Below are 27,412 nucleotides of genomic sequence, written 5' to 3'. Positions count from 1 at the left end.
CACACCAGATGTCCGCCCACCACGTGTCCGCCCACCGCGTTTCCGCGCACTACGTGTCCGCCCACCACGCGTCTGCGCACCAGACTCCGCCCACCGCGTTTCCGCGCACTACGTGTCCGCTCACCACGCGTCTGCGCACCAGCTGTCCGCGCACCACGCGTCCGCGCACTACGTGTCCGCCCACCACGCGTCTGCGCACCAGACGTCCGTCTACCACGTGTCCGGGCACCAGGCGTCCACCCACCACGTTTCCGTGCACTACGTGTCCGCTCACCACGCGTCCGCGCACCAGATGCCCGCCCACCACGCTTCCGCGCACTGTGTCCGCCCACCACGCATCTGCGCACCAGACGTCCGCCCACCGCGTTTCCGCGCACTACGTGTCCGCCCACGCGTTTGCGCACCAGCTGTCCGCCCACTACACGTCCGCGCACCACGCGTCCGCGCACTACGTGTCCGCCCACCACGCGTCTGCGCACCAGACGCCCGCCCACCACGTTTCCGCGCACTACGTGTCCGCCCACCACGCGTCTGCGCACCAGACGTCCGCCTGCCACGTGTCCGGGCACCAGGCGTCCACCCACCACGTTTCCGCGCACTACGTGTCCACTCACCACGCGTCTGCGCACCAGATGCCCGCCCACCACGCTTCCGCGCACCAGACACCCGCCCACCACGTGTCCGCACACCACGTTCCGCGCACTACGTGTCCCCCCACCACGCGTCTGCGCACCAGGCGTCCGCCCACTACGTGTCCGCGCACCAAGCGTCTGCGCACCAGGCGTCCGCCCACTACGTGTCCGCGCACCACGCGTCTGCGCACCAGGCGCCCGCCCACTACGTGTTCGCCCGCCACCTGTCCGCGCAGCGCGCAGCAGCGCTGCCTTGATTCTACTCGGCGTGGGAGGCGGATACGCCGAGGGCTTGCCTTTGCCGAGTTGGTATGTACGTATATTTGGTTTCCTTCTTACCCGGGCTGCTGTAATTTTAAACCCCGGGAGCCCGAGGCCTGTATTTATACAGAAATGTGTTTCTCGAGGCCACCGTGCGTACCCTTGGGTTGCCTCTTGGAAGTATTTGTGTCGTTTGCAGGGGAGTCCCCGTTTTAATTTTGTGTGTGTGAGTGTGTGTGTGTGTGTGTGTGTGTGTGTGTGTGAGATTCAACGCATAATGACATTTATTAAAAATTTTTAAATACACAGGAAAACGATGCTACATCTTGTTAAAAGCCACCCTCATATTTAAAGACATACCAGACACATTAGAATGGAAGGGAGGGAACGAGAATGGAGACAAGGAACGAGAGGAGGGAGTCCTCGTTCTGATCAGTGATTACAGGGTGCTGTGAAGTCATTGGGAAAGAGGAACTCCATTCTGGGACCTTGAGAACAGCAATATAAACGGATAGTCAAATGGGTTAATAATATAAGTTGATCAGGAAGGAGCTCCCTGAAGAAATGGCATTTCACTTGAGACTTGAAAGATAACCGTTCCTGATCTCAGGTGGTACATTTTCTTTCATTTCTTTTTTTTTTTTTTTTTTTTTTGGAGTAAAATTGCTTTACAATGTTGTGTTAGTTTCTGCTGTACAGTGAAGTGAATCAGGTATATGTATATCCCCTCCCTCTTGGACCTCCCTCCCATCCCCCCCAGCCCACCCCTCTAGGTGGTCACAGAGCACTGAGCTGTGCTCCCTGTGCTCTACAGCAGGTTCTCAGTAGCTATCTGTTCTACACATGGTAGTGTATGTCAAACCTAATCTCCCAATTCGTCCCACCCTCCCCTTCTCCCCCATGTCCACATGTCCGTTCTCTACATCTACATCTCTATTCCTGGCCTACAAATAGGTTCATCTGTACCATTTTTCTAGATTCCACATATGTTCATTAATATACAATACTTGTTTTTCTCTTTCTGACTTATTTCAGTCTGTATGACAGACTCTGGGTCCATCCACATCTCTACAGATGACCCAATTTCATTCATTTTTATGGCTGAGTAATATTCCATTGTATATATGTGCCACATCTTCTTTATCCATTCATCTGTCATTGGACATTTAGGTTCTTTCCATGTCCCAGCTATTATAAATAGTGCTGCAATGAACACTGGGGTACATGTGTTCTTTTAAATTATGGTTTTCTCAGGGTACATGCCCAATAGTGGGATTGCTGGGTCTTATGGTAGTTCTGTTTTTAGTTTTTTAAGGAACCTCCATACTGTTCTCCATAGTGGCTGCACCAATTTACATTCCCACCAACAGTGCAAGAGGGTTCCCTTTTCTCCACACCCTCTCCAGCATTTATTGTTTGTAGACTTTTTGATGATGCCCATTCTGACCGGTGTGAGGTGATACCTCATTGTAGTTTTGATTTGCATTTCTCTAATAATTAGTGATGCTGAGCATCTTTTCATGTGCCTCTTGGCCATCTGTGTGTCTTCTCTGGTGAAATGTCTATTTAGGTCTTCCACCCATTTTTTTAACTGGGTGGTTTGTTTTTTTGATATTGGGCTCCATGAGCTGTTTGTATATTTTGGAGATTAATCCTTTGTCCATTGCTTCAGACCAGGACAGCTGAAAATTAACAGACTCCCAGGGAGGGCCATATGAGCTTTGAGAGCCTGTGGTTTGGTAGTCTCTTGGGAGCCAGCCCCGAACTCCTCTCTCTGGCCCTCGGAGCCCCCTCCAGCTTCTCTGAGCTTCAGACCACGGCTCCAAGCAGAGCCCCTATTGTCCTGTGTGGTCCCGCTAAGATGTCCTCCTGGCAGGTCTGGGAGTGGTCGGGGCTGGGGAGATGAGCGCTGCTGCCAGCAGCTACCCCACGGCCCCCCGTGTGTGGGTAACCTGCACTCGCACATCACTGAGGCCTCGCTGTGAGCAAAGTTCAGCCCTGCGGGGCGCCTGTGCTGTCCGTCTGTGTGGGCCACTCCCTGGGTTCTGCCTGCGTCCACTTCCAGCAGCCGGCTGAGCGGGCCTTGGAGACCACAAACTTTGATGTAAGGGAAAGCTGACCCGTATCACGTGGCCTCAGCGGATCCCTCTTTGAGAAAATCTGGTGTGGGAAACGTCTTCATGAAGAACCTGGACAAATCTGTACGTATCAAGGCACTTCGTGATTCTTTTTCTGCTTTTGGAAACATTCTGTCCTGCAAGGTAGGGTGTGATGAGACCGGCCCTAAGGGTTATTCCTTTGACCAAAGAGGCTGCCGACAAAGCCATCGAGAAGATGAAGGGCATGACCCTCAGTGACCACAAAGTGTCTGTGGGCAGATTGAAGTCTCGAAAAGAGCGGGAAGCCAAGCTTGGAGCCAAAGCCGAGGAATTCACCAACGTTTACATCAAAAACTTCGGGGAAGAGGTGGATGATGAGAGACTGAAAGAGCTATTCAGCCAGTTTGGTAAGACCCTAAGCGTCAAGGTAAGTGAGAGATCTCAGGGGGAAATCCAAAGGCTTTGGCTTTGTGAGACACAAAAAACACCAGGATGCCAACAAGGCCTTGAAAGAAACAAACGGAAAAGCAATCAGTGGGAAAGTCATTTTCCTCCGCTGTGCACAGAAGAAAGTGAATCGGCAGGCCCCGTTAAAGTGGAAATTTGAACCGCCGAAACAGGAGAGAATTGGTCACTGTCAGGGGGTGAATCTCTACATTAAGAACTTGGATGACACCAGTGGTGATGAGAAGTTCAGTAAGAGTTTTCTCCTTTTGGATCAGTCGCCAGTGCCGAGGGGGGCGCAGGAGGGTGGGGAGAAGCAAGGGTTTGGCTTTGTCTGCTCCACATGCCCCCAAGAGGCAAGCAGAGCAGTCACTGAGCGGATGAATCGTGGGCTCCAAGCCGCTGTGTGTCACCCTGGCCCAGAGAAAGGCTCACCTGCCCAACCAGTATACGCAGCGGGTGGCAGGGATGAGAGTGCTCTCCACCAATGCCATCTTAAAGCAGTCCCAGCCTGCAGCTGGGGGCTACTCTGTGCCAGCGGTTCCACAGGCTCAGGGAAGCCCTCCGTGTTACACACCTAACCATCTAGCACAGATGAGACCTAATCCACGCTGGCAGCAAGGCTTCCAAGGAATGCCAAGTGCTATATGCCAGTCTGGGCCTCATCCAGCTCTTCGCCATCTGGCTGCATCTGGGTCTGAGTGCCCCGGACTGCTTGGCTATGGACTTCGGTGGCTAGCGCTGCCTAGCGAGGTGTGACTGATAGCTGCCCGTCTGGAGGCGGCCCCCCGGCTTTGCAGAACTTACCACCTCGTGCTGCTGGTGCTACTGCTACTCCTCGGGCTGCTGCACCTTACAAGTCCACCTCAAGGGTATCCCTCACCCTGCCGTACAGCCTCTGCAGACACCCCAGCCTGCAGTCCACGCACAGGGCCAGGAGCTGCTGAGCGCACCCACACTGGCCGCCGCGGCACCTGCACCCCTCCACTCCGCCAGGAGCGGAAGCAGGTGCTGCGCCGGTGGACGTTTGCACCGGCTCATCCGGACCGTGCACTCAAAATCCCCTTATGAGGGAGGGAGTGGGCTGTGGTTACTCAGTGGTGCACTAGGACCGTCGGTGGTGCTGGAGAACATCTGTTTCCTTGATCTGAGTGGTGGTTACACAGTGTTTGCTGTATGTTCAGTCACGAAGCTGCGTGTGTGATTTGTTTATTTTTCTTTATGTGTATTAAACTGCATCTTTTATCAATAATTTATGTTAAAAGTTTAAAAATAAGAACCACGGCAGAGCACAGTGGATTTTTAGGATAGGGTAACGATTCTGTATGATACTACAATGGTGGATAGATGTTATACATTTGTCAAAACTCACAGAATATACAACACCACAGGTGAAACTTAGTGTAAACTATAGATTTTGAGGGATACTGTGTGTCAGTGTAGGTTCATCGTTCGTAACAAACGTACCACTCTGGTGCAGGGTGTCGATAATGGAGGTGGTTGTACACGTGTGGGAACAGGAGGGAGCTGTCTGCACTTTCTACTCAATTTTCCTGTGAACCTAAAACTGCTCTAATAAATTGACTTTATAGATTCACAGGCATAGAGAACAGACTTGTGATTGCCAAGGGTGGAGTGGGGGAGAGATGGATTGGGAGTTTGGGGTTAGCAGATGCAAACTAGTACATACAGAATGGATAAACAACAAGGTCTCACTGTATAGCACAGGGAACTATATTCAATATCCTGTAGTAAACCATAATGGGAAAAAAAAGCATAATTTTAAAATGGAGTTTAAGTCATTGCACTCAGGAAGGGTCTGACTAGTGAATGAGGCAACTGAAAATGAAGCATGCTCCTTAAACAGGGTAATTCATTTAGGGTTACATAGGATGTGCAGTGGATGTTTTTTTCTCAAAGGTAAGGACGATAATAAGGAGGGCATGAGAATTCCAGCAAATTAAGATAAAGGAAGAAAGCACCAACAGAGCAACACTAAATCCATTTGTGTTTCCCTGGCAGCTTAGCCCAACAAGACCTGGGAAAGAAGGTTGGAACACTTGGCTCACTTAGGAGAAACTCCTGCCCGAAGGTCAGGACAGTAATTTAATCAGGACATCTGTGGGTGGAAAGGAAAGAGTCTGTCCTGAACACATACTGATCCCCAGACACATATTAGATCTGCTTTTCCAGAACTGTGTGTAGGAGGGACTCAGAAGTATTTAGAAAATGTTAGGTTCATAGTTCCCATATTCCCTAATGCACAATTGAACAATCTCAAATATATGGAGGACAGAGTTCCAAACCGAGTATTAAGACAGCTGAACATTTGATGCCAGCACAGCCCACAGGTTGCTTCTTTCCTTTGTGCAAGCCCATTCACCAATCTGAGCCTTGTTTCCTCCATCTCTAAAAGAATAAGGTGTCACTACTAGCCTACGCTGTGTCTATGGCAGCAGATGGTGAGCATATGGCCTGGGTTCCGTGGGCAGGAATCATATGCCCAGTGCAGGGTCTCCTGGGAGCCTTTCCTGGGGACTGCAAGGGAATGCTCAGCCCTGATCTAGCACCGACCTCCATATTTCTAGTCCACTAGCCCACCATTTCTCTCCCACTCCCATTCCAACCTACAGCCGTGCTCTCAACCATACGCATTGTTGGAACCCAGAATAAAACTTTCCCAGCAGCATTTTGCATTCACTAAGAAGTCTCTTGGAGAGGGTCTGCAGAAGAGAAAGAAATACAGCTATAGTGGTGGTGGGATTTAATATAGAATAAGCACGAAGAGTAGCAGAAAGAGGAAGATGAGAGGAGAAGAAGGAAATCTATACCAGAATGAGCGTGATGCGTTTTTCAAGCTCTATTTCATTTCATCATCAAAAAAAAACCTCTTACAATGCACTTTTAGAGAAAAGGAAACTTACCTGAAAAAAAAAAACAAAACAGAAACACTAATTTGAAAAGGTACATGCACCCTAGAGTTCATATTCATAGTAGCACTATTTACAGTAGCCAAGAAGCAACCTAAGTGTCCATCAACAGATGAATGGATAAAGATGTGTTGTATATATACATACAATGGAATACTATTCAGCCATAAAAAAGAAAGAAATTTTGCCATTTGCAGCAACACGGATGCTGAGGATATTATGCTAAGTGAAATAAGTCAGACAGAGAAGGCAAATACTGTATGATATCATTTATATGTGGAATCTAAAAAGAATACAACAAACTAGTGAATATAACAAAAAAAGAAGCAAATTCACAGATTTTCAGAACAAACTAGTGGTTACCACTGGGAAGAAGGAAGAGGGGATGGGCAGTACAGGAGTAGGGAATTAAGAGATACAAACTATTAGGTATAAAATAAGCTACAAAGATGTTGTACAACAAAGGGAATCTAGCCAATATTTTATAATATATATAATATATTATTTTATAATATCTATAAATGGAGTATAACCTTTAAAATTTGTGAATCACTATATTGTACACCTGTAACTTCCATAATATTGTACAGCAACCATACTTCAATTTTTAAAAATAGTAAAAAAAAAAAAAGAAAGAAAGAAGAGGCTGAAGCTCAGAGATGCTAACTAATTTATCCAAGGGCCTGTTAATCAGTAAAAAGGGAGTGTAATCAATAAAACTATGCTCTGTTGCCACTTTACAGACTCAGAATCCTACAGTCATGGGTCACTCGGGTACAAGCCTGCCTCAGGGGCAAGAATAAACCCTAAGTTCGTGTCTTCTCAACTCCCGGTCCCCCACCATCCCTCCAAGGAGGCAGACCTAATGAATGACCCTTCCCCAGATCCACGTCCCTGCAGCTCCGGGGAAGCGTTGTTCTACTCCACTCCCGGCAGAGGGCAGCCAATCCTGAACGTAGCACTGAACTGGCTCTTCCTGTCAAGGGCCAGGAGAGGGCTCTAACCCACCCACTCCAAAAAGAGAATCTTTCTCAGAACGCTCAAGGTTGCCAAACTCCAGCCAACATTTTATATCAACCGTTTGGAAAACGAAGACCCTCAGCGAACTTCCCTGGGGGAAAGATTCCCTGCAGCGTGGGCCTCCAACAGGAGAACAAATCCGCATGTGAAGAGAAGGCTTTCCCTTCTCCACTGTGTCTGAACACCTACGTAGCTCTTGGTCAGGCCACGACACCTTGAGATCCTTTGCTTCTTGGAACACTGTAAGTTCTTGCCGACTTCCTTTCTGGCCTGAAATTAAGCCTGTATTTTATCACATCACCTCTCTGGGCTCCTGTGTTCTCAGTTGGACCGGAAAAACGAGCAGACATTTTCCTGCCGTTTTTCCATCAGTGTACGTTTGAAGTTACAGGGGAAGTGCCCAGGCCTGAGCGTGAGGATGCCTGGTCTCTGCTCCTGTTCTGCCTTGACTGTCCCTTCTTCTCCCATGATTTGTAGAAGAGGAAGTAGCGCCGAATGGCCTAGGGACTCTTTTTCCTCTAACCCTGAAGAAGCCTGTCTCCCCTGGGTGTCCTTCCAGATAGAATGAGGCCAGCGTTCAGCCCCACCCAGCCTTGCCCAGCGCTATAAAGGAGGCTCCCAGACAGCCACCCCCAGGCAGTTGCAGCTCTGTGCCCTGCTCAACGATGAGGCTCTGTCTCTCTGGGTTCCTCTTCCTCTTTGTGATCTCATTGCCTTCAGGTAAGATGATGGATACAGGTCTGATCATGAAAATGAGGATCTTCTAAGGACTGAGGCACATGAAAAGCCCTATTGGTGTAAGCCCAGCAGGGAGACACCAATATCAGATCAGCAGACTAGGGGCAAGAGGTGGGTCAGTGGTGTTCGACCCCTGCCCTGCTCCTCTGTCACTACATCCTGAAAACGTGCCAAAGCTTAAGAGACGGGAGCCCATTTCACCACATGCAGGGATCACTTTCCAGCTATCCAAATTCCTGTTTCCCTCAACTTCCTCTGATGAGCGTTGGACTCAGCGGCCCTCGCCGAAATGTAACAGCAGGTGAGAGGGTAGAGTCCTTCACCAGGAAAGAGAGGACAGCCCTAAGATCTCCCCCAGCCTCTTGAGGACTGATTTTTCTTTCTTGTGTGTGTGTGTTTTTCCCTTCAGGAAACGGCTTGTTTGGAAATGATGGAGTGGAATTTCGTACTTGCACTGCGCTTGGGGGCAGATGTTTCTTCGGCTGTAGAATAGGATGGAAATGGGTTGCCTACTGTCACAATGTATTGTCTTGTTGCCTAAAACTGAGGAAACATAATCCGCCTCAGGCCAATGAACCATGAGCCTCACCTCATGGGTCCACATTAAAAGGATACGCAGATGGCTAAATGGACAAGACCTCCAATCTGTGCGTAAGGATGGTGGACGAGCTATGGGTAGCAACTGTGCGTAAGGATGGTGGACGAGCTATGGGCAGCAACTGTGCGTAAGGATGGTGGACGAGCTATGGGCAGCAGCTGTGCGTAAGCATGGTGGACGAGCTATGGGCAGCAAACGGGCGCCAGATGCTAACCAATGTACTGGCGAAATTCCAGGTGTGTTTTCCTAAAGGGCATCATGGCAAAAGGCATTCCTGTTCTACTTTCTGCCCTCCAGTCTCCAATCGATAATTCCTATGTCCCATTCAGAATCAGTTGATCAATACGTGACCACAGGCCCAAGGAGATGACATCCACTGAGCCTAATGACAATAGCTTACCATGTGCCAGTCCCACTTTTAAGTGGTTTACACGTGTTCAATCACTTAATCCTCACCCAAAACTCTATTATTTCTCCCATTTTGCAGATGAAGAAACTTTTCCAAGATCACACAACTAGTAAGAGTTAGTTAGCACTGGATTTGAACCCAGACTGTCTTGATCCAGTGTCTACACTATTAACGTGTACCACCTTTCAATTACTAAGTAGAGGAATCTAACTGGATGTTTTTTTTTTACTGAAGTATAGTTGATTTAGAATGTTGTGTTAGTTTCAGGTGTACGGCAATGTGATTCAGTTATGTGTGTGTGTGTGTGTGTATATATATGTATAAACACACATATATATACAAATTTTTCAAATTCTTTTCCATTATAGATTACAAAATATTGAATATAGTTCCCTGTGCTATACAGTAGGTCCTTGCTGTTTATCTATTTTCTATATAGTAATGTGTATCTGTTAATCCCAGACTCCTAATTTATCCACCCGAGGCTTCCCATCTTCTCTTTCACTACCCAGTTCCCAATTTTGTATCTCAGGGGCTCCAAAAACCACACTGGGAGAAATTATCCTTGGTGGGGTGGGCAAGTGGGGTGCGAGACTGGAAAGGCGGGGAGCAGTTTTGCATCAGGAGGCGCCTCTGTGGCATCCTTCTCGTGTCCTCTCTCTGGCCAGCAGTCGGGTCCAGGAGTCAGAACTCCGCACAACAGAACCGGGTCATAGCGTCCCCCTGAGGTGTTTATTACATCCACCACCACTGGGATTGTGCCAGACTCTGAAAAAGGAAGCATTCTATGAGCAAGACGATGTGCTCCCTACCCTTGGGTGCTCAGAGTTCCAGCCGAAGAGCAGAAGCCCCAGACCAACCTTTGGCAGGAATCACATGTCTTCTGTCTGCACGAGAACGGCCGGTCATGCTGGGTACACGCCCAGAGACCCTAGCAGACAGGACAGCGTGCGGTATGATGGGGTGTCACGGGGCTGGGCCATTCCGGGGCTGCGTTCCCCACCCTCTTTCCCCTCCGGAGTGACAGCAGAGCAGCAGTGAGCTCCACCTGCCAGGTCCAGGTGACAGCCTCTGCTTCTTAGCTCTTCTCCACAAGCCGCCAGCAGAGAGGTTCTGACTCCATAAGACGTGAAGTACCTTGGAATCAACCTGTTGAGACAATAGTGCCTCCTGCATATGCTGGTGGTTTTGTTTGGATATGAAACTGTGCAACTCAGATCGGGATTTGAACCCACGCGCCAGAACTCAAACCCAGACAAAATCCAAATTGGGACATGAATCCACGGTCTTTTAATTGAGATCACACACCTGGTCTCAGGACTTAGTGAAGCTCAGGTTCGTGATGTCTTTTTGCAGAAAGAATTCAGTGAGAGACAAAGTGATAGGTAAGAAGTGGATTTATTTAGAGAGAAACACACCCACAGACAGAGTGTGGCCCATCTCAGAAGGTGAGAGGCCCCAAAATATGGCATAGTTAGTTTTTATGGGCTGAGTAATTTCATAGGCTAATGAGTGGGAGGATTATTCCAACTATTTCGGGGGAAAAGGCTTCACAGGAAGATGGAAAATAACTGAATCCGTCAAACTTGAACTGAGGGAGGTGATGTTTCCCCTTCACACCTGTAAGTGAAGGTCTGCTCGGGCGTGTGCCTGACCTAAAACCTTCTTGCTCCAGGCATGAAGATTCTCCGCTCTGTCTCCCTGTCTCTCCCTGTCTCTCTCTGTCTTTTTCTCCTTCTACTCTTGGCCCACTCTCTCCTAGGTAAAGCAGAATCTTGGGAGGAGACAAGGTAATTATTAATAAATCCTGGGTTCTGCTGGCCTGGGGTCACCTAAGGCCAGGGCTGGCCCAAGGTCACCTAAGGCCAGGGCTGGCCTGAGCTATTCTGGAAGATCATGGTCACACCCTGACTTTCTGCTTCTGCCGTTGGTGAACTACCACACGGGGACTGCTTCTCCCACCTTCGATCAGGGCTTACAGGACACCTGGGATGGGACCTGAGAGGAGTCTGATGACAGAATGGATGAGAGGCAGTGAGACAAGTTCAAGCATAAGGACTCATGATGTTCCTGGGGCCGCCGGCCACCTGGCTTGGATCAGGGGCCCTGATGCCATCAGGACTCATTAATGGGAGCAGGGTTGTGTACTCATTCAGAATGGGCCTCAGTAACAGACAACCTGGATTTCAATCTGGGTCCTTCCGGAACCACATCTTAGCTTGGTGACCTTGACCAAGTCACTTAACTTCTGTTAGCCTCCATTTTCTCTTCCCTGGGAAAGGAGTAGTAAGGGAAAAGAATAAGAAGGGGGAGGAAGGAGAGGGGGAGGAGGAAGGGGAGGGGGAGGAGGGAGGGGGAGGAGGATGGAGAGGGGAGGGGAGGAGGAAGGGGAGGGGGAAGGGGAGGGAGGGGAGGGGGAAGAGAGGAAGGGGGAGGGGGAGGAGGGGAGGGGGAAGAGGGGGAAGGGGAGGGGAGGAGGGAGAGGGGGAGGTGGAGGAGGATGGGGAGGGGAGGTGGAGGGGAGGAGGAAGAGGAAGGAGAGGGGGAGGGGGAAGGGGAGGGGGAGGAGGGGGAGGGGGAGGAGGAAGGGGAGGAGAAGAGATTGGAATAATAAGAGAAGTTACTCCATAGGATGGTTGGGGACTTGAGTAAGCTAAAAAGTTCTTAAGACAGAGCCTGGCACACAGTAACACTGGATAATTATTAACCCCTAGGTAAGCACTCAATAGGGACTAATTTTTTTTTTTCAGATTAGTTATTGTTGCTGCTGCTATTAGTGTTGGAGCTGGCCCATTGCCCCCTGATTTCTGTCAAGTTCTCTTCTCACTGCAACAGGGCAGTAGATCAGGGTAGCAGCCCCCAGAAGCCCCTACAACTCACTAACAGAATGATTTATTCCTAGAGGTACCCACTGCTGGAGAGGACAGCCTTGTGGTCCAGCTGCTGGGGAGATAGATACTCCCACAGCCAGCACGTCTCCCCCAGCCATGGCCACACCCCACCCTCACCACCTGCCTACTAGGAAACCACACGATTTGCACACGAAGTCCTGGCCTGGGAGCCCGGAAGCTGGGATTTTCCCCACTCATACACTAACCATCTCTATGACCCTGGACACATCACTTCAACTCTTTGCACTAGGAAGGGTGGGCTGGATGTACCATGGTTCTTCCTATGGAGGAGGGTGCCAGTCTAGAAAGCAGCCTGGAGACAGTAGCAGATGCTACTGTTCATGACTAGCTTGCTGGCATCACAGACACACGGAGTGTCCCTTGGGCAGCGTCCTACCAAGGGCAGAGAGGCAGTGGACACATCCCCCCAGCAGGCATTAAGGGGAGGGTGCACTGTCTGAAGAGGATTTAAAAACGATCATAGGGACTTCCCTGGCGGTCCAGTGGTTAAGACTTCGCCTTCCAATGCAGGGGATGCAGGTTCAATGCCTGGTCAGGGAGCTAAGATCCCACATGCCTTGCGGCCAAAAAACCAAAACATAAAACAGAAGCAATATTGTAACAAATCAATAGAGACTTTAAAAATGGTCCACATCAAAAAACATAAAAATAAATAAAAACAATTATAAAGCCAACTAACAGCCAGTCTACTCTCTATTATCACCACATGCCAGCAATTCTAAACAATGCCAATGATAAAACACTTCTGGGGACAGGGAGGGGGTACCACTCCTATTGCCCTAGATCCACAGCTCCCATCTCCTAGCCTGTAGATTTCCTAAAATGCTCCCTGTCAACCCCCACCCCTCTCTGTCTAGAATAATGTTCTTTTTCTCTGTGCCCCAGCTGCTGACGTCTCCCCCCGGCCCACTGCAACCACTGAGATCACCCAGATTTGAGAGCCTCAACCTTGAAAGCCCTAAGTTGCCCTCACCTTTGCTGTGCTCCCTCCCGGCTCTGTACCTGGCATGGAATCCTGACCAGCAAAAGAGAACAAAAGCTTGAATGTTAGTTATACCAACTCTGCCACCTTGGGCAACTCAGGTAACCTCTCTGAAACCTCAATTTCCTCGGCTGTAAAATAGGGATAATACACAGCACACACACTTGTGAGTATTGACCAAGATACTGCACACGCAAGCCTTTGAAAGATTTACACAAGTTCGAGTTGCTTTTGTCTTGTTTTGTTTATCCATCACCATTTTTACTATTTTGCTCAGCTCACTTCCTCTGAGCCACAGGACGTGGGTCGGAGCCCTGTGAACCTCTGCTCTGCTCTAAAGCTCGGTGTCCCAGGCACAGTTTTTCAGGCCTGCTCTGGCCAGCATAGAGACACCAGCAGCCTCCCCTCCCTGATTCTAGATTCCAAAATCCCATGAATGCAGCCTGAAACCAAATTCCCTTTGCAAGAATCGGTGACCACCAGTTTGAATGCTCCATCTACAGGAGGCACTTTTTCTTTTTCTCTGATGCTGTAATTAATCTTCATCCTCCCAAAACGGATACTTGTGTCACTGATTTTTTTTTTTTCCTTAAATTTGGCTGCGTTGGGTCTTCGTTGCTGTGCGCGGGCTTTCTCTCGTTGCGGCGAGCGGGGGCTACTCTTTGTTGCGGTGCACGGGCTTCTCATTGCGGTGGCTTCCCTGTTGCAGAGCGTGGGCTGTAGGTGCGCGGACTTCAGTACTTGTGGCACGTGGGCTCAGTACTTGTGGCTTGCAGGCTCAGTAGTTGTGGCACACGGGCTTAGTTGCTCTGCAGCATGTGGGATCTTCCTGGACCAAAGTTCAAACCCGTGTCCCCTGCATTGGCAGGTGGATTCTTAACCACTGAGCCAATCAGGGATTTTTTTTTTTTTAATCTAAGGGCACAAACTTACATTTATTCCAGTTTGCCTTTGTTTTGTTAGATTTGGCCTCTCAACGCCAGTCTGTTGAGATCTTTCTGGATCCAGACTCTGCCACCCTGGCAGAAGGCAAGAAGCTCTTGGCGGGGAGTGGGGTGGGGGGCAGGTCAAGCCTGAAACCTCCCCCAGGAAAACAGGGCGCCACAGGCCAGGCCCAGGGAACATCTGCGCCCCATACTCCACTCCTGGGATCCTTGCCTTCTGTTATGAGTTTACATTCAGGGCAGTAATGAACAAATTATGAGGCAGAGGATGTTCGTATTTGAAACCTTCCATCTTTCTCTTTGCTGTCACCTTCCTTCTCCTTTGCTAGACCACCTACTGCCTCACTTTCAGCAGAGTTCATCCCAGAGTGTCCAAGGCAATTGACTCCATAAAGGGAATCTCAACTTCAAGACTCAACACACTTTTTCTGGAAGGGTCAGAGAATATACGTATTAAGCTTTACGTCCCGGCTTCCGTGGTGGCGCAGTGGTTAAGAATCTGGCTGCCAATGTAGGGGACGCGGGTTCGAGCCCTGGTCCGGGAAGATCCCACATGCCGCAGAGAAACTAAGCCCATGCGCCACAACTACTGAGCCTGCGCTCTAGAGCCCAGTTGCCACAACTACTGAAGCCCGCGCACCTAGAGCCCGTGCTCTGCAACAAGAGAAGCCACTGCAGTGAGAAGCCCGTGCACTGCAAAAAAGACCCAACGCAGCCAAAAATAAAAAATAAAAAATAAGTAAATGTATAAGCTTTAGGTCCATGTGATCCCTGTCACAGCTACTCAGCTCTGCCTTTGCAGTGTGAAAGCAGCATGTTTCAATAAAACTTTATTTATAAAAACAAGCAGTGGGTAGGATTCCACCCACAGGGCTTGGTTGGCCAAGCTCTGCTCCAGGGGATGTTTCAGCCCCTTGGCCGACTGTGGAAGCCACGGGAAGTGCCGAGGGCCAGAGAGCCTGGGCCAGGGTGTCTGCCCTCAAGGTGCTTATAATCTACATGTATTCATGATAGATGAATAAGTACACGAATGGAAACATTTCATGGTATCTATCAGTATCACCGCTGCTTTTTCATTCGCTCCTCGAATATCTGTTGTTGACCTGCTATGCGCCAGGCACTGCGCTAGCCTGTGGGGGACGTGGAGGTGGAGCCCCAGCACTGCCCTTGGAGCCCCTCCTCCCACTACTGGCTGAGTGAGCAAGGCTTCTGGACTTCTACCCCAGGGCTATGTCAGGGATCACATGGTCAAGAGGGTAGAGGACAACAGCAAGAAGAAGCAAGGTCCCCAAGTCGCCCCATATACCTTCCTTCTTTATCCATCAGTGTGACTTTGGACCAGTCACTGAACTCCAAACCTCAGCTTCTCCTCCTAGTTAAGAAAAAAAAATTATTAGGGTGCAATGGAGTCAGAACTATTCAGCAAGGAAAAAGTTCAAGTGCCACGACTGGAACACTAAAGCACGGACAGATGCTTCATGTGTACTGGAAATGTCAATTTGGGATTAAAAACATTTAAATGTCAAAAAAATAATATTTATCTCAAGGGATTTTATTAAGCTTAAATGAGACATTTTCAAGGCACAGGGCCTGACATATATTAGATGTTTAATAAGTGATAGTTACATTGATTCAAAAAATCTTCCTGGGCTTCCCTGGTGGCGCAGTGGTTGAGAATCTGCCTGCCAATGCAGGGGACACGGGTTCGAGCCCTGGTCTGGGAAGATCCCACATGCCGCGGAGCAACTAGACCCGTGAGCCACAACTACTGAGCCTGCACGTCTGGAGCTTGTGCTCCGCAACAAGAGAGGCCGCGACAGTGAGAGGCCCGCACACCGTGATGAAGAGTGGCCCCCGCTCGCCGCAACTAGAGAAAGCCCTCGCACAGAAACGAAGACCCAACACAGCCATAAATAAATAAATTAATTAATTAATTAAAAAAAAAAAAACTTCCTTATAAATGCTATTCCTGACCATTCTATGCAATTCTGAGTCATGTTTACTCCTTCCAGGGCAAGAACGAAGCATCCCCAAATACAAAAACTCATTCGTGTCTTCATTGGTTTTTTGTATTCATTTATTCATCTAACAAAAATAAAATTCTTGGCTACTATGTGAATAGGCACACACACACAAAGGGTTGTGATCGCCATCCTCTTTGAATTTATAGCATACTAGCAGTGATAAACCAAAAGTAAATTAAAAAGCAAGCAAATCAATAATCACAAAATGATTACTTCATATCTTTCTAAATGTTTACTGGGTTATCATTTTAAAATGTTGCCTTAATCATTAGATTCTGTAGGAAAATCATAGTAAAATTGTCTTTATAAAAATCTATTCCCCCAAACATTTTAATGGAGCTTATATGACTTCACCAATTCTCACGAAATTTAAGTGAAAATTACTATTGCCTTGTACTAATAAAATATATTTTGGTGAAATTATCTACTCAGTTACCAAAAAAATCACAAAAATGGTAATTGCTTTGAAGGAAGGGTGTAGGGACACATTAATATATATGTATATATGTACATACATAATGTGTGTATGTACATATATACATAAGTGTGCATATGTAGTACACAACCTATGTAACCACACCCAAATCAAGATATAGGGTATTTCCACCACTTCCAGAAGATTCTCTCTTGCCCCTTCTCAGTCAATAACCCCTTCTTTTACCATCAGTTAGTTTTGCCTATGGTTGAACTTCATGTAAATGGACTCATACTGTGTGCAGTCTTACGTGCCTGACTTTCATTCAACACAATGTTTATAAAATCCATCCACTATGCTACATGTAACAATAGTCCATGCTTTTTTATTACTGTGCAGGTACCACAGTGTATTTATATACCAATTTCTTCGTGAATACTGACAGTTTCCAGATTGGCTGTGCCAGTTTAACTCCCATCAGCAATGTGTGAGAGTTCAGGTTGCCCTGCATCTTCACAAACACTTAGCATTGTCAGTCTTTACATTCTCACCGTTCTGGTGGACGTGTCTACCGTCTCTTTGTTATTTTAATTTGCATGTCTTTAATAAGCATAATGCTGAGCATCTTTCACATGCTTATTGGCCACCTGGAGAGCCTGAGTTATGAAGCGCCTGTTCATACCTCTGGCCAATCTTTTATCGGGCTGTTTGTCATTTTTTTATTGATTTGTAGGACTTCTAAAACATTTGAGTTGACAAATATGTCGACAGTAATGAAATGATCTTTATCTGCTTTAAAATCGAGCTGGACAGCCCTGGCACCATAGCTAAGCCATGAGGACATCACTAAGTTAATGACGGAGCCCAGACAAGAGCTTGGGTCTCCTAACTTCCACTGTGTCGCCTATTCCTCGGAGTATTGTAATGTTCATACACGCAAACTTGATACGGGGAAGATGAGAGGGGATGTGGGGGAAAAATGAGCGCCACAAAATGCTATTAAATTGTTCCTTTTTAAAACAATGAACAGTTGAGTTGTCACCCTGGACCAGGTCCCGGAGGATGTACCTTACTTGCTTATCACCTCTCGTTATGATTAAATAAATAATCGTGACCTGTCCTACAGACCAAGTCTAAATATCAATAGATCACGGGGCTGAAGGAAATCAATCCGTACCAAGGCAAAAACAACTTCATTTATGGAACAGTTCCTTCTGCTCTCTGTACCAGACGCGTGGCCAGCCAGCTCTTCCCTTTCTGTCCTGCTTGTTTGGGGGTAGCTGCACAGAGCACCCCGTATGGGGCAGTACTCTTTCCTGCCACCAGGCGGCAGACTCTGCCTGTTTTGCTCCCTCCGCAGCCTTCCGACTCAAGAGTCCACCGGGAGCACCCGCTGACCACCGCAGGACGTCTTCTCCAACGTCCAGCTTAACAACCAGCTCCTTCGTGTCCTTTAAGGTCCTCATGGTCAGCGCGATACTGGGCATAGAGTCAGCATTCGATCAAAAGCACAATCGATGAATGGAAGCAGAGCCCCCTCTGTGCAGTGATTTCTCCGCAATGCTGTCCACTTTCCAGACGGCTCTGTTTACAGAACATGACAGTTTACAAAAACGAGGGTCCCAGCCACACAGCAAGTGAGAGTCAGACCCCACATGAAAATTTAAGCCAAGGACCACAGCCATTAGTGTCCTAACCGTGGGTTGGGGGAGGGAGCAGAGCGGGCTGAGGCTCTTGCCCTGCTGGGTCTGACCCAAGCACAGGCCAGTGAGGAAGCCCCCTCTTGTCTGAAAACACTCACGCACCGATGCCTGGGTCTGGAAAGGCCCTTAGAAATCATCACCACAGATGAGAAAACGGAGGCCCAGAGAGGGGAAGGGAAGCCACTAGTGAGGCCAGAACCCAGGAAAGGCCCCAGGTCTCTGAGAGGCAGCCCCGTGCTCCCTGCTCCACACCACGTGCATTTAGGGAAGGAGCTGGTCAAAATGATGGGCCACCATTTACATTTTTTAAATCTTTTTAACGGTGCCTGTTTAGGAAAATTCATGCGTGCCAACTTGTGTAGGACTAGAAATAAATTGGACCGAAATTAAATGCATCCGATGATGGTCCAAAAGGGACTCGAGTCGCTGAAAAGCCCCTAAGAGCTTTTGCTCTGAGCAGGTGAGTGACCGTGGGCGGGAAGACCCCGCCCACCCCATCCCCACCCCTCGGCGGGCGAGCAGGTAGAGCCTGTTCTCACCACCAGGGAGCGCTGCCTACCTGCTTTTCCCGCTCGGACGGGCGGCTGAGGTGTGCGCGCTTCTCCCATCCCCGTGGGCGGGAAGACCCCGCCCACCCCATCCCCACCCCTCGGCGGGCGAGCAGGTAGAGCCTGTTCTCACCACCAGGGAGCGCTGCCTACCTGCTTTTCCCGCTCGGACGGGCGGCTGAGGTGTGCGCGCTTCTCCCATCACCGTGGGCGGGAAGACCCCGCCCACCCCATCCCCACCCCTCGGCGGGCGAGCAGGTAGAGCCTGTTCTCACCACCAGGGAGCGCTGCCTACCTGCTTTTCCCGCTCGGACGGGCGGCTGAGGTGTGCGCGCTTCTCCCATCCCCGTGAGCGGGAAGACCCCGCCCACCCCATCCCCACCCCTCGGCGGGCGAGCAGGTAGAGCCTGTTCTCACCACCAGGGAGCGCTGCCTACCTGCTTTTCCCGCTCGAACTGAGGCTGAGGTGTGCGCGCTTCTCCCATCCCCGTGGGCGGGAAGACCCCACCCACCCCATCCCCACCCCTCGGCGGGCGAGCAGGTAGAGCCTGTTCTCACCACCAGGGAGCGCTGCCTACCTGCTTTTCCCGCTCGGACTGTGGCTGAGGTGTGCGCGCTTCTCCCATCCCCGTGGGCGGCGGTCTTTGCAGAGCCCAGACGACCCCTCTCGCCACTTTTCCACCTGTAGGAGGCAACATTCAACAACTTTTGAAAGAGTGGGACAGAAAACTGGAAGAGTGTGAACTTGGATATAACCTCACATCACACAGTAAGAACCAGAGAAATGAAATTGTACGTTGTTTGGTTTTGGGGTTTGGGGGGAATTTTTTTGCGGAGAGGGGAAAGGGGATTGGAAGGGGAGAGTATTCCAGTTTTGTAACGAAAGTCAATTTCTGACTGTTTAAGACATGGAAATCATTAGCAAATATAAATTGATAAGATGTATCAATTGGAGGTGAAGTTTTTTTAATTGTACGTTAAAATGTATATGAAAGGAAAGAAATTAATTTTGGGGGAAAAGGGGAAGGCAGAGCAAATGTAATAGAGAGTCAGTGACGAGAACAGCACTGAAGTGTTATAGACTCAGATGCAGCCTCCCTGCGTCAGGCCCAAGTGTCACCTACTAGCTGAGTGATATTAGGAAAAGCATTGAACCTCAGTTACTCATATGTAAATGGAAAATAATAATCACTCAAGAGGCCATACATAAGTTCATGCGGTTGGCACCGTGTCATGGTATGAGTCAATAGATGTGGTATCTATTTGTTGATAATAAGAATCAATGACACGGGTCAGATCTGTACCCAGATTGTTTCACAAGAGGTGAGAAGAGGCATGTTCCAAGGTACATCGGTGTTTTCTTATATAATAGTTCTAATTTTAATATGACCTTTGAAGTTCTCTGAATATGTATTTTTCATATCCATTTTTATACTTCAGTATACTTCTTCCTTTTATTTCACAATATAATGTTCAACTAGTTGAACAAAAAATCCAAAATCATTCTTTTGGAATGTTTCCTATGGAGTCAAAAATCACCACCAGGGGGCGCGGCTTACCTGCTTTTCCCACTCGGGCGGGCGGCGGAGGTTTTTGACTCCATAGGAAACATTCCAAGAGAATGATGCTCTGACTTTTGAAGGTGTGTTTCAAAATAATGATGGAGCTCTAATTTGAGAATAGTCACTGTCAGCTGGCTGGGTATCACTTAAAGAGCACATCAGCTGCAATTAGTCAAGAGCAGCTGAAAAAGGTAAAGACAGCTTTAGGGCCACACCTGAGAGCACTGCCCCGAGCCTCGCCTAAAGGCTCGCCCTTCCACTGCTTACCAGCCACACCTTAGCAGGATGCCTGGCACTTGGGCACTGGTGGCACCACCTCCTCCAGCGGCCCCAGGGGCACCTGGTCTGTAACTGTCAGGTGGGCTCTGCAGCGGGCTCAGGGGCATATCAGGGATGGGCTCCCTCTCCTGCTGTGCTCTACATACTAACACAGAGCAGCCAGCTCTGGATCTGGGTGGTCCACAGGGAGCACAGAACCAGCTCCTGGGGCCCCACCCTTCCTGGTGTCCTGGTGAGGCTGTGCTGTCCCAGGCCCAGCCCAGGGCTAAGGGCATCAGCTTGACATCTTAGCCTATACCGGCTGCTCTAACAAGATACCGCAGATTGGGTGGCTTACAAACAGCAGAAATTCACTGCTCACAGTTCTGGAGGCTGGAAGTTCAAGATCAAGGTGCCAGCAGATTGGGTGTCTGGTGAGAGCCTGCTTCCTAACTCACAACCTTCTTGCTGTGTCCTCACATGGTAGAGGGGCTAAGGAGCTCTCTGCGGTCCCTTGTAAGGGCACTAACCCCCCTCCTGGGGGCTCCACCCTCATAACTAAGCACCTCTCAAAGGCCACTCCTTCTAACACCATCACCTTTGGGGGTTGGGATTTCAACGTGTGAATCTGGGGGGGCGGACACAGAATTCAGATCACATCAGAGGGTGTGAGGCCCTGGGTTCCGGGCTTTCAGCTTCCCTCTGTTTCTGACCCCTCCCCTGAGTACATGCGCATCGTATCCCATGCTTGAGGAAGAGCACAACGTTTTTCTCTGTCTGGAGAAGCAACCCAAGATGGGCCTTCAGTCCAGTCCAAGAGACCCACCCAGTGCTGGACTCAGTTTCCCTCATGCTCCACTAATCAAGAATAATGGCTGACATGGTGAGTGTTCCTCTGAGGCTCTTTGCTTCTGCTTCCAAGGCTCCGCCTGCTCTTGTCCACCTCCGTCCAGGGCTTGTCTCCGGCCTCTCTGTCCCCTAAGAGACACATCCTTCACTGTGCCTGGGCCCTGGACCCTGGGGCACAGATGGTCATTCTCCTGGTCTTGATTTCTTGATGTTCGGTTGGTTGGGTCTTACGCCCATGGGTGCCCTTGCCCTGAGTGGGCTCACACTTCTGTCACCCTTGTTACTTTGCCCTGCAACATCCTCTGTTGCTTCATTTGGGCACGAGGAGGTAACTTCCAGCACCGTCTCTCCAGGACGCCCCTCCCCCTCTCAGAGAGCTGGATTGGTCCACCGCTTCCCAGCGACCTCGGCACTTTGGAATGTCCTTTAGGTTCTTTCCTTCTTCTGTAGAGTGGCACATGGTCAAAGGAGTGCTTACATCAGATCCCGATTGAATCATTCCCAGTATCAGCTAGACAAAGTTTGCAGAGACCTACAAATGCCCCGATCCCTGACATTTCCACCAAACTCTCATTTTCTCTTCCAGATTTGCTGACAATACACAGGCCTTCCCACCGGGCCCCCCGCCCTCCTAGGGCCCCCATTCCCACCCACCATTGCCTCCCCGCAGCGGGCACTGCCTAGATAAGACTCAGGCTTTCCAACCCGTGGCGCCAGCCTGGGGAAGGCAGACAGAGCGGGGGCCCTGTGGCCCCTCGGCCTGCTCCCCCAGCCCTTCCCTTCCCTGGCACCAAAACAGATGACTTCATGGCAGAGCCCAGCTCCTATCAGCTCGGCCTCCCTGGGACCGGAGAGGGGAGGGAGCCTGGAGGCAAAGGACAGCCCGAGCTCTGGTTACTTTGGCACAGGCTGGGCCTCTGCAGACTGTCAGCCGCAGCCTTCAAATCCGCATGGCCCCGGCCTTTTTCTGGGGGTTCCTGCTGCCCCGGCCATCAGGGCACATGGCCGCCTCTCCTAGCTCAGCTTCCACCCCGCTCCAAGCTGCACTTGGGAACAAGGCCAGCTGCAAACAGAGCCACCACTTAGCCAGGCACAGAAGGGCAGAGGGAGTTTCCCCTTGTCCCCTGAAATAAAAGTCCGTGCTTGCTCCCAGGTCCCCACGACCCAGGCCATTTATTTCCACCCCTGTTGGCCGTCTCAGTCCAGCCCGGCGCGGCATTCATCCAGCTCAGGAATTAAAGTCTCCGGCACGGTGCAGGCTCAGCATCCACTGTCCTCCTCCGGTGTCGTGTGGGGCTATGGAGAGAGCTGTGGGGAGCTGGGGGAGACCAGGGGAACGGCCGTGTCACTGCTCTGCTGGCTTCACAGCTGGGGTCCGTTTCCAGTCTGGTCCAGCACTGCAAGGGCTGGTTTCTGCCCCGGCCAGGTGGGGCTCGCCTTGTCACCCCCGGAGGACAGGCCTGGAGCTGGGCTTCCCACGGCCATGTGCTCTGAAGTAGAGACAGTTCCCTGAAACCCCAGTTGCCACATCTGTAAAATGGGAGTGTAACTGTTACTCCTCAGAGCATGTTGCAAGGACCAAATAGACTAATACATTAGTACTTCATGCCCGGCGGGCAGCAAACACTCAAGAAACATGTTCTTTTCGTCCCCTGTCTCTGAGAGATGGTGGTCTGCCCCTGCCGGGCTCCCTCAGCCCGCAACAGTCTGCCTGCACCACCTTCAGGTGTACAAATGAGGGTTCTATAACTCCCCCCCAGGGGCCCCTGGGCCCCCCTCTTGCTGGATCACAGGCCTCCAACCTCTCCCCCGAGACCAGGACACACAGTGATTCCCGGTGCCTGGGCACTTCAGCCACCTCCTGACTTCAGGAATCGCTAGATGGAGAAGGGGACGTTTGTCACACATGAGGGGAGAACTGCACCGTGCCTTCCCCCGCCCCACACGGGTGAGGTGCCAGTGATGGAGAATGTGCCACCGGTACACATCCCAGGGCCTCTCTCTCCCTTCTGCTCGCTCCCTGTGCCCTTCCGGAAGCACCAGGCCAGTCGACTCTCACGAACGTTTGTGCAGACTCTGAGTGTCCCTTCTTAGCCAGGAGTCATCTCCCAGGTAAACCCTGCACCTCTCTCCTAGAGGTTGGATGCAGGGCAGATGGTCAGGGAGCAGAAGGGGCCTAGAACAGTATTTCTCATCCCACGTGCCACCCAGATCTCACATTGTTGCCCATTTCCCTCTTAATACCTCCGATAGCTTCCTGCATTTTTGTGAGACTTTTATCTTTCCCTACCTGAATTGAATGCACCTCATCTCCCCGACAACAGCTCCACGTATTGGAAACGTGGTTTTCTGTCTCTATCTTGTGCTCAAGAACATTGAGAAAGGAGAGAGCCAGTGACTTGCCCAAGGTCACACAGCTGGTTCGAGAATAGGATCTGGACCTTCTGGTTCTGGTTCTAAAGAGCAGGCCTGTATCTGTCCGGCTGCCCCCAGGGAAGAGGCTCGCTCCCTCCTTTAGGGATGGCGGGGCCAGGACACCTAAGGCTTGGCCTCCAGATTCCCCTCCCAGGCCCACAAACCCTTCCCCCCATCCGGGTGATAACCGTGAATTGCTAATGCTTACTGAGGGTCTTCCACGTGCTGGGCACTTAAATTCCCCCAGACAGTAAGACCCTCCAGGACCATAGTCTCATGAGATCCCATTTTTTTAGTTGTAATATCAAGTACAGCAAGTCCCCTACATACGAACCTCCAAGTTGCGAGCTTTCAAAGATGCGAACGTGCACTCGCATGCCATCACCTAAGTTAGCTCACGTGACTGGTGTACAGTGTCACGGGGCGTGCCTCCTCTACAAGTGGTTGTGCTTTTGTGTACTTTACTGTACAGGACTCTATAGAGTACAGTAGTACAGTATCTTTATTTCAAACCCAGAATGTCTGGAAGCAAGAGTAAAAGCAACAGTGATGTACCTGGTACTACTGTACTTTTCAAGGTCCTGTATTGTAAGAGAAACAATTAAAACAGTTTTAAACATTAAAAATGTTTATTTTTTGTGTTTTTTGTAATGTATTTTTTGTGTGAAAAGTATTATAAACCTATTACAGTACAGTACTATATAGCCGATTGTGTTAGTTGGGTACCTAGGCTAACTTTGTGGGACTTACAAACAAATTGGACTTAAGAACTCACTCTTGGAAGGGAACTCGTTCGTATGTAAGGGACTGACCGTATGGGCAAGAGTGCTGGTCAACAGGAACTGTCACCCCTTGCTGGGAGCAGTGAAAATTGAAACAACCTTTTTTGGGGGGGAGATTGGGCTCCACGGTTCAAATCACGTTAAAACCATGACCCCCAAATACTGCAGTTCTTCTTCCTGACCCTCCCTTCTGCTTCCAAACCTCTTCGTGACCCAGCTCCTAATCCCAGCTCCACATTAAAGCTTCACTCCTGCTTCTGGCCCAGTTTGGCATTTGGTTTTCCCGCTGTTTGATATTTAACCCTAGATTCTTTTATAGAATTCCGCCGTGGACCCCAGTGTATGACTCTTCCCAGTCTAGACAGGCTGTGCTTGGACTTGAGCAAGTTGTGGCCCTCACATCCAAGCTCAGGGCCCCGTCACACGGCTGTCACTGGGGTCAGGATGCCGATGTGCGGTAAATCAGCAAGTAAAAAAGTCTGAGGGTTTGGGGTTTCAATCTGACTGGAGAACAAAAGGCTCAGACTATTTCTAAGGAAAAAGCCAGCAGCTTCATCAACTAGTGCTGGGAATATTAGGCTTATACACACACCCAGCCCATAAACCCCTCAAGCCCACCCTTAACGTCTAATTTCCCCTTCTTAACCTTATTACACCTGGAGGCTCATGTTGGGGGCTGAGCAGGGCATAAATGTGACTTTCTCTGTCTCCCGTCTCCCTAAGGATGCACACAGGGGCCTGGGCCCCAGGAGACACAAGGGATGCCCCCTGCCTCGTCCACCGAGAGGGCGCTTGCCAAGCTCCCGTGGATGTGACCTGTGGCTGGGCCCGCATTCCTCAAGTCCAGAGACGTGGGTTCTTCCCTTCCCAGCTGTGCCGCCTGGGGCAAGTCATTTAACCTTTGCAGGCTTCAGTTTCTCACCTGTAGCAGATGTGAGGAGCCCTGCCCCTCCCGCCCAAGTGGGAGGACCAGACATCATCAGGACGGGCCACCTTCACGCTCTGCACAGCCTGACAACATCTCCAGGCTTCCAAGCAGAGTCTCTCGGGCTCCAGCTTCTCCTTCCGAGCCCTGGATGCGGGGAGGTGGAGCCGTGTATTCCTCTGGCCTCAGGTTCGTCGCTGCTGGTCTCCCATGTGCCCGTCTCCAGGCTTTTACTTCACAAATAGCAGTAAGGACTCAACACAGGCATTGTGAGCAGCTGATCTATCAGCGGCACCGAGACCATGAACGTTGGACACAGCAGCAAGGAACACGGGGCAGGGAGACATGGTCTAGGATTATAAAATAATTATAATGCCAGAGGGATCTGAGACACGTCTCCAGACCATGAGGTACTTGAGGGCAGAAGTGAGCACTTAACCGTGTTCTGTTTCCTTTAGGACGAGCAGAGTCCCTGGCACTACTCAGTAACCTATTGCAGAAGCCGCAGCGTAGAGGCTGACAGGGCTGGTAGAGGCACCCAGAGTGCCTGGCACCCAGAGGCACCCAGAGTGCCTGGTAGACAGAGCAGAGGAAGGTTCACACACCTGTTGGACGCACCCCTCAAGCTTGGCCACTTTGCATCCTCCCTTCCAGGCCACAGTGATAATGTGGGCCCCTGGGGTTACTCTCATTACTCTGATTGGCTGCTGCCGTTCCCAGATGATGCTGGGCACCCGGGCATCCCCAGCTACGCCGCGGTCGTGGCTGTGACCCCTGCTCCTAGGTCCTCATTGCTGTCCGCCCGCTCATTGCTCAGAGCTGCTGGCCCAACCCAGCTGCAGGCACAGCCGTGACGACTGGCTTCTCAGGACGTGGCTTCTCAGGACGGGCGGGCTGAGGGCTGCAGAGAAGCTGTCAGCTGGAGTATTATTGTCCAGATGTGGGAGGCCACTTATCTGGGACGCCCACACGGGGAAATGAGATAGTTTGCGGCACTTTTCCCACCAATAGTCTTATCTTGACTGGAAAGAAGATTGCGTTTGTGTGTGAAGACGTGTGTGTGTGATTTGACAAATTTCCGTGGATGCCTGTTTGAGTGATTTTCACTCCATGACTTCTGACCATATGGATTACGTTTGTGTGATTTTATGACTTGAATACAAAGTATGAGTCTCTGAAGTGTGTCTGTGTTTGGTGTGTCGGAAGAGAGGCCGATGGCACAAAGGGATGGAGAAGTGGGAGAGTAGTGAGAAACAGCGTCAGGGAAAACATTGAAAAGATGAAAACAACCGGTTTTGGTGAAAGGATGAAGATATAGGTATTGTTATCATTTTTTTAATTGATATATCGTTGATGTGCAGTATTATGTTGGCTTTTGGTGTACTACATAATGATTTGACATTTGCCTATATTATGAAATGATCACCGCAGTGAGTCTGGTAATCCTCTGTCCTCATACAAAATGCGCGGGCTTTCTCTAGTTGCAGTGAGTAGGGGCTACACTTCGCTGCAGTGTATGGGCTTCTTATTGCAGTGGCTTCTCTTGTTGCGGAGCATGGGCTCTAGGCGTACGGGCTCAGTAGTTGTGGCGCACGGGCTTAGTTGCTCTGCAGCATGTGGGATCTTCCCGGACCAGGGCTCGAACCCGTGTCTCCTGCATTGGCAGGCAGATTCTTAACCACTGCTCCACCGGGGAAGTCCTGGTATTACAATATTAATGGCCATATTCCTTATGCTGCATATTAACATCCCTATGACTTATTTATTATGTAACTCGAGGTTTGTACCTCTTATTCCCCTACACCTCTTTCACACACACCACCCACTACCCTCCCTTCTGACAACCACCTGTTTATTTTCTGTATCTATGAGTCTTTTTGTTCTGTTTCTTTGTTTTGTTTTTTAGATTCCACATGTAAGTGAGATAATGTGGTATTTGCCCTTCTCTGTCTGACTTATTTC

General features: G+C 50.0%; 1 protein-coding gene and 1 pseudogene across 1 annotated transcript; both read left to right on the top strand.

The window, feature by feature from the left end:
• The first annotated feature begins 2,795 nt into the window (after positions 1–2,795).
• Positions 2,796–4,640, top strand: LOC132427730 (polyadenylate-binding protein 4 pseudogene; annotated as a pseudogene).
• Positions 4,641–8,051: 3,411 nt separating this feature from the next.
• Positions 8,052–8,706, top strand: DEFB136 (defensin beta 136). Its single transcript, XM_060013616.1, has 2 exons — positions 8,052–8,106; positions 8,534–8,706. Exons 1-2 carry the CDS (start codon positions 8,052–8,054, stop codon positions 8,704–8,706), a joined length of 228 nt encoding a protein of 75 aa, XP_059869599.1.
• Positions 8,707–27,412: the final 18,706 nt, after the last annotated feature.

The sequence above is a fragment of the Delphinus delphis genome, chromosome 6 (assembly GCF_949987515.2).
Source record: "Delphinus delphis chromosome 6, mDelDel1.2, whole genome shotgun sequence".
Classification (NCBI taxonomy): domain Eukaryota; kingdom Metazoa; phylum Chordata; class Mammalia; order Artiodactyla; family Delphinidae; genus Delphinus; species Delphinus delphis.
Note: the sequence above shows the minus strand (reverse complement) of the source record. Positions and strands in the feature narration are given on the sequence as shown.

Bases quoted from the DNA above. Each gene is read 5' to 3' on its own strand.
- DEFB136 (XM_060013616.1), top strand. From the start codon at position 8,052: ATGAGGCTCTGTCTCTCTGGGTTCCTCTTCCTCTTTGTGATCTCATTG. The intron at 8,107-8,533 runs GTAAGATGATGG...TTTTCCCTTCAG, and splicing joins TGTGATCTCATTGCCTTCAG to GAAACGGCTTGTTTGGAAAT.